General features: G+C 38.9%; 1 protein-coding gene across 1 annotated transcript in view; it reads right to left on the reverse strand.

Annotated features, from left to right (window-relative positions):
* Positions 1–12,847, reverse strand: part of LRRC36 (leucine rich repeat containing 36) — a 62,486-nt gene that overhangs the window by 19,265 nt on the left and 30,374 nt on the right. The window contains exons 6-7 of the mRNA XM_010851044.1: positions 6,842–6,969; positions 849–900 (exon numbers count right to left, since the gene is read on the reverse strand). Coding sequence (XP_010849346.1) covers positions 849–900; positions 6,842–6,969 — 180 coding nt within the window. The remainder of the gene's footprint in view (positions 1–848; positions 901–6,841; positions 6,970–12,847) is intronic.

The following is a 12,847-nucleotide window of genomic DNA, read 5'->3' on the forward strand; positions in this document are numbered from 1 at the left end:
TAGCTAACTTCTTAAAAGCAGCCATAAAAGACAAACTACAGTGGAATACCTTCAATATTTTGAAAGAAATAACTGCCAACATAGAAATTTATACCCAACAAAAATACCCTTTAAGAATGATAGTGAGATAGGGGCATTTTCAGACAATCAAAAACTGAAAGAATTCATTACCAGTAGACATACACTAAAGAAAATTCTAAAAGATGTACTATGAACTACAGGAAAATTATCTCAGAAGGGAAGTCTAGGATTAAAAAAAGAAGAAGAAATAAGGAGCAAAACAAAGTAGTAAATATATAGATAAGCTTAAATAAACATTGACTTTATAAAAATAGTATCTAGTGAGTTTTTAAAAATATAATTAAAATCCATAATAACTATACATTAATTAGAAGGGATTAAAAGGAGTAAAGTACTTTGAATTTTCCAAGAGAAGTGTTAAGGTGTTGATTAATTTTGAAGTTGAACAAGTTAAGGACTCATATTATAATTTGGGGCATAATAATATCAAAAGTACAGAAAGAGTGTATAACTTATAAATTAGCAGAAAGAAAAAATTGGTGATTAAAAACATAATAAATCCAAAAGAAGGCAAGAAAGGTAAAAGAAACAAGGAATAGTTAGCCAATACAAAAAGTCAAGAATAAAGGAAGTCAGACTATCTTCTCCTCAACTAGAAAAACCTCAGACATCACTAAGCATCCAGGGCAACCCTTTATGAAAGCAGAAAAGAATTCATCGTGTAGTGCCCCCGGACGGAGACATCTCCTTCCATCTTCTCTCAAATCCCATCATATCTAGATTTCTCTGACTAGCATGGAGAAAAATATTGTAAGCAAAATATTTACCATCTTCCTGGTTATTCTCACTTGGCATCTCCCTTCTTGCCACTTCCTGCATCTAAAAAGAAAAGTTTTTAGAAGAGCATCAGTGGGCATTCAGACATGAGTTTAACTAGAACAGAGAGGGGGAAGGGTTCAGAATACTTTCCTGTTAGTAAGCAAGTCCATTCTTGCAAACTAGGGACCTAAATTAAAAAACTAAATAAAATTGGGGGAAAAAATTCTTTAAACTAGCCACAATGCAAAGAGTTTCTAGAGTTGTTTTGAAGCAGATAAAGAGATGCCTTGCAAAGACAAAATACTCTTTAGATAGTAAAGAACACACCAAATGGTGAGATATTCTATTTTCTCTGTTTTTGATAACTCAGCATAGAATTTAGATGGTACCACCTTTCCAAACTTATTTCTGTTTAAAGAACTCACATATTTATATTACCTCTGGTAAAGCTGAGCATCAAGCACAGGAGCTACTGGGACCTTTAATAGGCTGAAAATTAATCTAAGGCATAATTAAGCAAGGATTTATACAAAGTAGAAAGCCATCTCAGTTCAGTTAGTCGCTCAGTCGTGTCCAACTCTTTGTGACCCCATGGACTGCAGCATGCCAGGCTTCCCTGTCCATCATCAACTCCCAAAGCTTCCTCAAAACTCATATCCATCGAGTCAGTGATGCCATCCAACCACCTCATCCTCTGTCATCCTCTGTCGTCCCCTTCTCCTCCCGCCTTCAGTCTTTCCTAGCATCAGGGTCTTTTCCAATGAGTCAGTTCTTCGCATCAGGTGGCCAAAGTATTGGAGCTTCAGCTTCAGCATCAGGTCTTCCAATGAATATTCATTCAGGACTGATTTCCTTTAGGACTGACTAGTTGGATCTCCTTGCTTTCCAAGAGACTCTCAAGAGTCTTCTCTAACACCACAGTTTAAAAGCATCAATTCTTTGATTGCTCAGCTTTCTTTATAGTCCAACTCTCATATCCATACATGACTACTGGAAAAACCATAGCTTTGACTAGATGGACATTACTTGTTGGCAAAGTGATGTCTCTGCTTTTTAATATGCTGTCTAGGTTGGTCATAGCTTTTCTTACAAGGAATAAGTTCTTTTAATTTCGTGGCTGCAGTCACCATCTGCAGTGATTTTGGAGCCCCCCAAAATACAGTCTGTCACTGTTTTCACTGTTTCCCCATCTATTTCCCATGAAGTGATGGGATCAGACGCCATGATCTTAGTTTTCTGAATGTTGAGTTTTAAGCCAACTTTTTCACTCTCCTCTTTCACTTTCATCAAGAGGCTCTTTAGTTCTTCTTCACTTTCTGTCATAAGGGTGGTGTCATCTGCATATCTGAGCTTATTAATATTTCTCCCAGTGATCTTGATTCCAGCTTGTGCTTCATCCATCCCGACATTTTGCATGATGTACTCTGCGTATAAGTTAAATAAGCAGGGTGACAATATATAGCCTTGATGTACTCCTTTCCCGATTTGGAACCAGTCTGTTGTTCCATGTCCAGTTCTAACTGTTGCTTCTTGACCTGCATACAGATTTCTCAGGAGGCAGGTCAGGTGTCTCGTATTCCCATCTCTTGAAGAATTTTCCACAGTTTGTTGTGATCCACACAGTCAAAGGCTTTGGCATAGTCAATAAAGCAGAAGTAGATGTTTTTCTGGAACTCTCTTGCTTTTTCAATGATACAACAGATGTTGGCAATTTGATCTCTGGTTCCTCTGCCTTTTCTAAAACCAGCTTGAACATCTAGAAGTTCACGTACTGTTGAAGACTGGCTTGGAGAATTTTGAGTATTACTTTGCTAGCATGTGAGAAGAGTGCAATTGTGCGGTAGTTTGAACATTCTTTAGCATTGCCTTTCTTTGGGATTGGAATGAAAACTGACCTTTTCCAGTCCTGTGGCCACTGCTGAGTTTTCCAAATTTGCTGGCATATTGAGTGCAGCACTTTCAAAGCATCATCTTTTAGGATTTGAAATAGCTCAACTGGAATTCTGTCACCTTCACTAGCTTTGTTCATAGTGATACTTCCCAAGACCCCCTTGACTTTGCATTCCACAATGTCTGGCTCTTAGGTGAGTGATCACACCATTGTGGGTATCTGAGTCATGAAGATCTTTTTTGTATAGTTCTTCTGTGTATTCTCGCCACCTCTTCTTAATATTTTCTGCTTCTGTTAGGTCCATACATTTCTGTCCTTTATTGTGCCCATCTTTGCATGAAATGTTCCCTTGGTAGCTCTAATTTTCTTGGAAGAGATCGCTAGTCTTTCCCATTGTATTGTTTTCCTCTATTTCTTTGCATTGATCACTGAGGAAGGCTTTCTTATTCTTCCTGCTATTCTTTGGAACTCTGCATTCAAATGGGTATATCTTTCCTTTTCTCCTTTGCCTTTATCTTCTCTTCTTTTCATAGCTATTTGTAAGGCCTCCTCAGACAACCATTTTGCCCTTTTGCATTTCTTTATCTTGGGGATGGTCTTGATCACTGCCTCTTATACAATGTCACGAACCTCCACAGTTCTTCAGGCACTCTGTCTATCAGATCTAATCCCCTGAATCTATTTGTCACTTCCACTGTATAATTGTAAGGGATTTGATTTAGGTCATACCTGAATGGTCTGGTGGTTTTCCCTACTTTCTTCAATTTAAGTCTGAATTTGGCAGTAAGGAGTATTCATGATCTGAGCCACAGTCAGCTCCCAGTCTTGTTTTTGTTGACTGTATAGAACTTCTCCATCTTTGGCTGCAAAGAATATAATCAATCTGATTATGGTATTGACCATCTGTTGATGTCTATGTGTAGAGTCTTCTCTTTTGTTGTTGGAAGAGGGTGTTTGCTATGACCAGTGCATTCTCTTGGCAAAACTCTGTCAGCCTTTGACCTGCTTCGTTTTGTACTCCGAGGCCAAATTTGCCTGTTACTCCAGGTATCTCTTGACTTCCTACTTTTGCATCTAGAAAGCCATCTAGAGTTTGCTTTTTAAAAAACCATCTTCAAGTATTCAGTATCTTTTAGGTAGTTATGCAGAGAAAGAAATCCTACTTCCTATTTCTTAAACTAAGAGGACATAAAGCAGGCTATTTATTCGATTTTCTTTTTCCTCTCACTTCAAGAAGTTATTTCAAAGTTTTGGGTTTTTTTTTTAAATATAAAAAGTGCTATTTAATGTTAACTGTAAATTAGAGTAAGGCTTTCCTAATGGCTCAGCAGTAAAGAATCTGCCTGCCAATGCAGGAGACACAGATCTGATTTCTGGGTTGTGAAGGTCCCCTGGAGGAAGAAGTGGCAAGGACAGAGGAGCTGGCAGGCTACAGTCCCTGAAGTCACAAGACACAACTAAGCATGCACATGCATGTAGATATAGAATATATTTTTGTCTCAATTACTTTAAAACAATACCAAGTTTTTTAAAAAAAATGATAATTGAAGTAGTTTCTAAATTACCCAAGGAGAATCTCCAAAAACAGAGAAACCAACTAAATGCTAATCTGTCCTTTTATAAAATGAAGGCATTCTAACAGTTCAACCTGAAAGGAAATCTTACTATCTTTTTCCTTGTATATAGTGTTGATTATCCAAATTGTGGATTAGTCAGTCTTTCCTTCTTTTCTTTCTCCTTCTGGATATTTTCAGCAAATTTACTACTCAATAACTTATTAAAGAAAATGCAAACAAAAGAAGTTGAATATAAAGTCATCAATTCTGCTTCCTGCATCATATTCATTCATATAAATAAGTAATGGACTCCCACCAATTTTTTCTCTAAGAACTTTTAAAATTCTTCCCCCATCTTACATGATCTCTGCCTCTTCATTGCTCAAGAGGCAGTGTTAGGAGAGCCATCCCTGAGATGTTAAGAATCCAGTAATTAAAAGGCTAAGAAGTAGAAAATGTAAAGAAGCCAGGTAACAGGAAATGGAGACACTGGGAGAGAGGAGAAAGCTGAAAACCAGCCCAAATCTGTAACAGTTGTATCCCTCTTTGAGTGCCAAAATGCCTGGCATACAATGTGTTAAAATTATATGTACATTTGATCAGATTCTAGGCGAGAGAGAAAGGGGAGACTAAAATTAATGGAAAAGGCTCTTTGCATCCTGTCTTGTGCTTTCCTTTTCCTGTGTCTAACATGCCTTCACCAAAAAAGTGTCTTAAGTCAAAGACAAATGTCATATATCATCACTTACATGTGGAATCTTAAAAAAAAAAAAGTACAAATGAACTTATTTACAAGACAGAGTCACACTACTTAGTGTGCATGTGTCAATTCCAATCTCCCAATTTATCCCTCCCCTCCTTTACCCCTTGGTAACCCTAAAATTGTTTTTTACATCTGTGACTCTGTCTTGTAAATAAGGGGGCTTCCCTGATAGCTCAGTTGCTAAAGAATCCACCTGTAATGCAGGAGACCCTGGTTTGATTCCTGGGTTGGGAAGATCTGCTGGAGAAGAGATAGGCTATCCACTCCAGTATTCTTGGGCTTCCCATGTGGCTCGGCTGGTAAAGAGTCTGCCTGCAATGTAGAAGACCTGGGTTTGATCCCTGGGTTGGGAAGATCCCCTGGAGAAGGGAAAGGTTACTCACTCCAGTATTCTGGCCTAGAGAATTCCAAGGACTATATAGTCCATGGGGTCGAAAAGAGTCAGACATGACTGGGCGACTTTCACTTTATACCACAGGGAACTCTACTGGACACTCTATAATGACCTATATGGGAAAAAAATCTGAAAAAGAGTAGATATATGTATATGTATAACTGATTCACTTTGCTGTGCAGCAGAAACTAACAACATTATAAATCAACTACACTCCACCTCCTACACTGCTGGTAGGAATGTAAATCGAAACAGCTGCTATAGAGAACAGTATGGAGATTCCTTTAAAAAAAAAAAAACAACTAGGAATAAAACTACCATATGATCCAGCAATTCTACTACTGGGCATATACCCTGAGAAAACCATAACTGAAAAAGACACATGTACCCCAATGTTTATAGCAGCACTATTTACAGTAGCTAGGACATTGGAAGCAATCTGCATGTCCATCAACAGATGAAAGGATAAATAAGATGTGGTACATACATACAATGGAATACTGCTCAGCCATAAAAAAGAACAAATTTGAGTCTGTTCTAGTGAGGTAGATGAAACTAGAGCCTGTTATACAGAGTGAAGCAAGCAGAAAAACAAATATTATATATTAACACATATATATATGGAATCTAGAAAAATGGTATTGATAAACCTATTTGCAGGGAAGGAATGGACACTCAGATATGGAGACTCAGATATAGAGAATGGACTTGTGAACACAGTGGGGAACAGAGAGAGTGGGACAAACAGAGAAAGTAGCATTGACATATATACACTACCATGTGTAAAACAGATAGCTGGTAGGAAGTTGCTGTGTAACACAGGGAGCCCAACCTGGCACTTAGTGATGACTTAAAGGGGTGGAGGAGAAGGCAACGGCACCCCACTCCAGTACTCTTGCCTGGAAAATCCCATGGATGGAGGAGCCTGGTGGGCTACAGTCCATGGGGTTGCTGAGAGTCGGACACGACTGAGCGACTTCACTTTCACTTTTCACTCTTATGCATTGGAGAAGGAAATGGCAACCCACTCCAGTGTTCTTGCCTGGAGAATCCCAGGGACAGGGGAGCCTGGTGGGCTGCCGTCTATGGGGTCACACAGAGTCGGACACGACTGAAGCGACTTAGCAGCAGCAGCAGCAGCAAAGGGGTAGAGTGAGAGGAGGGGAGGGAGGTTCAAGAGGAAGGTGATATATGTATAATTATGGTTGATTTGCATTGTTGTACAACAGAGACTAACACAACATTGTAAAGCAATTTTCCCCAAATAAAATTTTTTAAAAAGAGAGAAAAAATACTTAAAGTCCTCTTAGACCTTCATGAATAACTGAGAATCTACTGGATTATTAGCATTGATCATTGACTAGTCAATAGATCCAGCAGGAGGGTGAATACATTACCTGTGTTCCCAATAGGAAAGGGTCTAATTTCTGATCTGGTATAACACTGCCCTGGGTTGCAGAAGTACTTGTTAGGGAGTCCTTTATTTCCCGGTTAGGGAAGGGAATAAAAAGTCCTTTGTTTGAGTCTGTGTTAAAAGAAAAGGCATACAATGAAGCACTGACCAGACTTTAAAGGCAACATGTCTTATGGAAAGATACTAGAAGTCACAAGATTGAGAGTACTATGTCACCACTTGGAAACAATGTGAATTTGGGCAAACTGCTAAACCTCTCTCAATCCCTCCACTTGTAAAACAGTGATGATAAAATCTAAATTTTCCATCTCTCAGAGTTAAGGTAAGGTTAAAATAAGAGAATGCATATGAAAGGTTTCATACATTATGAAATGCTCAAGAAAAATTAAAAAGTCAAATATTTTTGCACACTTCTGAAATGAACATACAATAAAATTTGACATCAATTCAACAATCTCCAGCTACAGGGGGAGATGGCTGGAAATAGATTCCTGACATCAGGCATCTCCAGGGCATTAATCAGCAGTCTGCAGTGATTCATCATTTCAAATCAGCTTCATAATTTCTTTTTTAAAATTTTGTTTGTTTATTTATTTAAGCTGTGCTGGGTCTTCTTTGCCATGAAGGCTTTTTTTCTCTAGTTGTGGTGAGCAGGGGCTACTCTCTAGTCATGGTGCACAGGCTTCTTATTGTAGTGACTTCTCTTGTTGCAGAGTAGTGGCTCTAGGGCAGGCAGACTTCAGTAGTTGCAGCATGCAGGCTCAGTAGTTGCCCTCCTGGGCTCTAGAGCACAAGCTCAGTAGTTGTGGCATATGGACTTAGCTGCTCCATGGCATGTGGGATCCTCCCAGATTAGGGATCAAACTCAAGTCTCCTGCATTGGCAGGAGGATTCTTTACCACTGAGCCACCAGGGAAGCCCCAGCTTCATCATTTCTAACCAGCTTCTTTCCGCCGTGATTTCCTCATTTATAGAAAGAAAAAGACTAATCAAGACCTATTTCATAGAGAAGAATACCAAATCTTTAGGTCTCCTAGTATTTTTTTCTTTTTGCCTATTATTAGAGAAACAACTTTAAAAACAGAAAGGAAAAGCAAGTAAAAACTATATCCTAATCCTGGCCACCTCAAAAGGAGCTAGTTAAGATTTCTATTAAATTGTAACACTTGTACAAAAGGTTTTGCACATTAATTGCAGAATTCTGGGATTTGGAGTCTTCTGGGGGACTCATTAATAAAAATAAGAGATTTTTGTTTAGAGAGGCTTTTTTCTTTAGTAGGATTGTATATAAAAATTAAGATATTAATAGTTTCAAACATTTGTGCTCTTCACCTAGTTCCCATTTGCAAGCTCTGGCAGTAGAAAGCTACCGTAAGGCAGCGCAACTGAGAACCCAGGATGAGAATAAAGCCAGCCTTTCTAAAATCCAGCCCCTCGGTCCATTTGGGGTTCTAATATGCTTCTTACTTCTGAGTTGCCTTCTGGGAATGAAACGTCATGCTATTTCAGTACAAAATGTCCTTCTATCCTTGTACTTGACGTAATTTTATTTCTCAAAGTGACATAAGCTCTCAAAGTTTATGTTCTCTGGTTCCTTTGCAATTGCAACACAGAAAAAGAAAGGGGGGGAGCAGAAATTGCTGTTTTAAAATCTGATTCTTAGTGGGAAATTAGAACGGTTAGTAAGCTGTGACTTTGGGTTCAGGGCTCCTCTTACCCCTTTCCTACAGAACAACACAAACTTCCCAGGTATCCAAGACCCTGTTCCATCTTGGTTTTCCTATCTTTCTAATGCTCTTTTCTAGATTTTTTTGTTTTGTTTTTTTAATTCAACCTATTTCTTGGTTCAAACAAATCTCGCAAGGTCCCAGCTCTTTGTTGAATGCTATCATAACTTCTCTCTGGTTTTAGCTATCAATCAAGTCTGGATGACCCTAAGTCTAACTATCTTAACTCTTATCTGTCTTTTCATGTCCAGACTTAAGTTTTTTGAACTGCCCCCCAAAAGAGTGCTCTACAGACAACTGAAAAGTCAGTATTTTCTCTCTTTTTTCTTTTTGTTGTGCTGCATGGCTTGTGGGATCTTAATTCCCCGACCAGGGACTGAACCTGGGCATTGGCAGTGAAAGTGCTGAGTCCTAACCAAAGGACCGCTAGGGAAATCCCAAATATTTTCTTTTTAAAAAATGTCTTTTATTGAATTTGCTATTCTATTGTTTCTGTTTTATGTTTTGTCTTTTTGTCCAAGATGCATGTGGGATCTTAGCTCCCCTACCAAGGATTAAACCCCAAAACCCAGCATTGGAAGGCAGTGTCTTAACCACTGGACTAACAGGGAAGTACCCTAAATATTTTCTAAATTAAACTCATAATCTTTACTTCCAGGACTACTTCTGCTGATGTCCTACCTCCAACCCTAACCCTCATTTTAATACTGGCATTACTATTCACCTAATCCTTCAAGATAGAAAATTGTTCTTTGACTTTCTCTCACTTATCTCAAATGTCAATTATCAAATTCTATAGAATTACTTTTTTTGGAGGGGGACATCTTTAATTGAGGTATAATGTACATGTCATATAAGTCATCATTTTACAGTATGCAATTCAGTGATTTTCAGTGCATTCACAAAGTTATACCACCATCACCACCTTCTACTCTCATCACCCCAAAAGAGGCCAAATTAACTGTGACTCTTAATTCTTTCTTCTTCATCAGTCCCTACAAACATCAAATAGGATTTGCCTATTCTGGACATTTCATGAAGATGGAATAATACAATATTTAACCTTTTGTATCTAGTTTCTGTCAATTAGTATGATATTCTCAGGACAAACATTGTAGCATGTATCAGTACTTCAGTACTTTTTAGGCTGAAAAATATGCCTTATATGGATATGCCGTTACTTTGTTTCTCCATTCATGAGTTGATAGATTTTTTGGCTATTATGAATAATGCTGCTTTCATTTCTGCACAGATCTTTGTGTGGACATATGTTTTCATGTCTCTTGGGTATATATCTAGAAGTGGAATTGGTGGGTCAAATGGTAACTCTAACTTTTTGAGGAACTTCCAAATTGTTTTCCAAAGAAGCTATACCATTTTATTTTCCCACCAGAAATGTATGAGGGTTTCAATTTCTCCACATCTTTGTTATTACTTGTTATCTGTCCTTTTGATTCTAGCCATCCTAGTGGATGTGAAATGTTATCCTCTTTGTGGTTTTGACTTGCATTTCCCTTATGGCTAGTGATATTGAACATCTTTCATGTGCTTGTTGGCTAGCTGCATATCTTCTTTGGAGAAACGTTTGTTCAATCTTTTGCCCATTTTCTAATTTGGTTGTTTGCCTTTCTGTTGTTGATTTTATAAGAGTCTACATATATATATATATATATATATATATATATATACACACACACACACATATATGTGTGTGTGTGTATATATATATGCTCCACCCTTCCTGGGATTCTCCAGGCAAGAACACTGGAGTGGGTTGTCATTTCCTTCTCCAATGCATGAAAAATGAAAAGTGAAACTGAAGTCGCTCAGTCGTGTCCGACTCTATGCGACCCCACAGATAGCAGCCTACCAGGCTCCTCTGTCCATGGGATTTTCCAGGCAAGGGTACTGGAGTGGGTTGCCATTGCCTTCTCTGATATATAATGGATATCAGACCCTTGTCAGACATATGATTTGCAAATATTTTCTCCTATTCTGTGGGTTGCTTTACTTTTTAAAAAAAATTAATTATTATTTTGGTCATACAATGCAGCATTTGGGATTTTAGCTCCCCCACCAGGGATTGAACCCATCTCCCCAGCAGTGAAAACACAGAGTCCTAACCACTGGACTGCCAGGGAATATCCTAGCTTTTTTACCTTCTTGATAGTGTCCTTTGAAGTACAAAGTTTTTTTAATATTTATTTTTATTTATTTGGCTGTGTGGCATCTGAGTTGCAGCACATGGGCTCTTTTAGTTCTGGCATTTGGGATCTTTTTTTTTTTAGGAGTAGCATGTGGGATCTAGTTCCCTGACCAGGGCCCCTGCATTAGGAGTGCTGAGTCTTAGCCACTGGACCACCAAGGAAGTCCCAGTTCTCAAGGATTTAATTAATCTGTACCTCCTCATTTGTATTCACACTATTATTGTCCTATGTCAGGACAGGTCCTTATTATCTCCCACTTGGACTGCTGTCTTTAGTTGCTGCCTATCTAAATCAATCTTGAGTTATTGCTCTAAATTATATATTTAATCATGCTTACCACCTACAATATCTTTGTCACCCATTTTCAATAGAATAAAATGAAAATGTTTCATAAAGAGACCGTTTGCAACTTGGCTTTAATCAACCACCTTAGCTCCAGTCACGTGCATGCATGCGTGCCAAGACACTTCAGTCGTGTTCAACTCTCTGCGACCCAATGGACTGTATCCTGCCAGGCTCCTCTGTCCATGGGATTCTGCAGGCAAGAATACTGGAGTGAGTTGCCATTTTCTTCTCCAGGGGATCTTCCCTATTCAGGGATCAAACTCACATCTCTTATGTTTCCTGCACTGGCAGGCAGGTTCTTTTCCATTAGCACCACCTGAGAAGCCCCCTGTCACAAGCTGAGTCACAAGCTGAGTCAATTTCCTAATCCATCACACCTGTTTTTTCTACTTCTGTTTTCTATGCATTGAATGCCCAACTATGCCCAATGAATTCTATTTGAATTCCCAACTTAAATGTATCCTTTTTGGGAAGGCTTTACCCAGGTCAACTGCTAGTGTCTCTCCCCCACAGTTCCTTACCTCTGCCGAAGTCGAACTTATGTCTCAGCCTGACTTGTAACCTAATTAACTATGATAAATCTGGTGTGGGAGTAGCTGAAGCTCTGACATTGTTGTGTCATTTCCTAATATGCCTATCCTCTAACACAGGAATTTTCCAGTAGATAGACACAGGAAAACAACAGAATGGGAAACACTAGAGATCTCTTCAAGAAAATCAGAGATACCAAAGGAACATCTCATGCAAAGATGGGCTCGATAAAGGACAGAAATGGTATGGACCTAACAGAAGCAGAAGATATTAAGAAGAGATGGCAAGAATACACAGAAGAACTGTACAAAAAAGATCTTCATGACCCAGATAATCACGATGGTGTGATTACTGATCTAGAGCCAGACATCCTGGAATGTGAAGTCAAGTGGGCCTTAGAAAGCATCACTACCAACAAAGCTAGTGGAGGTGATGGAATTCCAGATGAGCTATTTCAAATCCTGAAAGATGATGCTGTGAAAGTGCTGCACTCAATATGCCAGCAAATTTGGAAAACAGCGGTGGCCACAGGACTGGAAAAGGTCAGTTTTCATTCCAATCCCAAAGAAAGGCAATGCCAAAGAATGCTCAAAGTACCGCACAATTGCACTCATCTCACATGCTAGTAAAGTAATGCTCAAAATTCTCCAAGCCAGGCTTCAGCAATATGTGAACCGTGAACTTCCAGATGTTCAAGCTGGTTTTAGAAAAGGCAGAGGAACCAGAGATCAAATTGCCAATATCCGCTGGATAATGGAAAAAGCAAGAGAGTTCCAGAAAAACATCTATTTCTGCTTTATTGACTATGCCAAAGCCTTTGACTGAGTGGCTCACAATACACTGTGGAAAATTCTGCAAGAGATGGGAATACCAGACCACCTGATCTGCCTCTTGAGAAATTTGTATGCAGGTCAGGAAGCAACAGTTAGAACTGGCCATGGAACAATAGACTGGTTCCAAATAGGAAAAGGAGTACGTCAAGGCTGTATATTGTCACCCTGTTTATTTAACTTATATGCAGAGTACGTCATGAGAAACGCTGGGCTGGAAGAAGCACAAGCTGGAATCAAAATTACCGGGAGAAATATCAGTAACCTCAGATATGCAGATGACACCACCCTTATGGCAGAAAGTGAAGAGGAACTAAAAAGCCTCTTGATGAAAGTGAAAGTGGAAAGT

Source organism: Bison bison, unplaced genomic scaffold (genome assembly GCF_000754665.1).
Source record: "Bison bison bison isolate TAMUID 2011002044 unplaced genomic scaffold, Bison_UMD1.0 scf7180017864297, whole genome shotgun sequence".
NCBI lineage: Eukaryota > Metazoa > Chordata > Mammalia > Artiodactyla > Bovidae > Bison > Bison bison.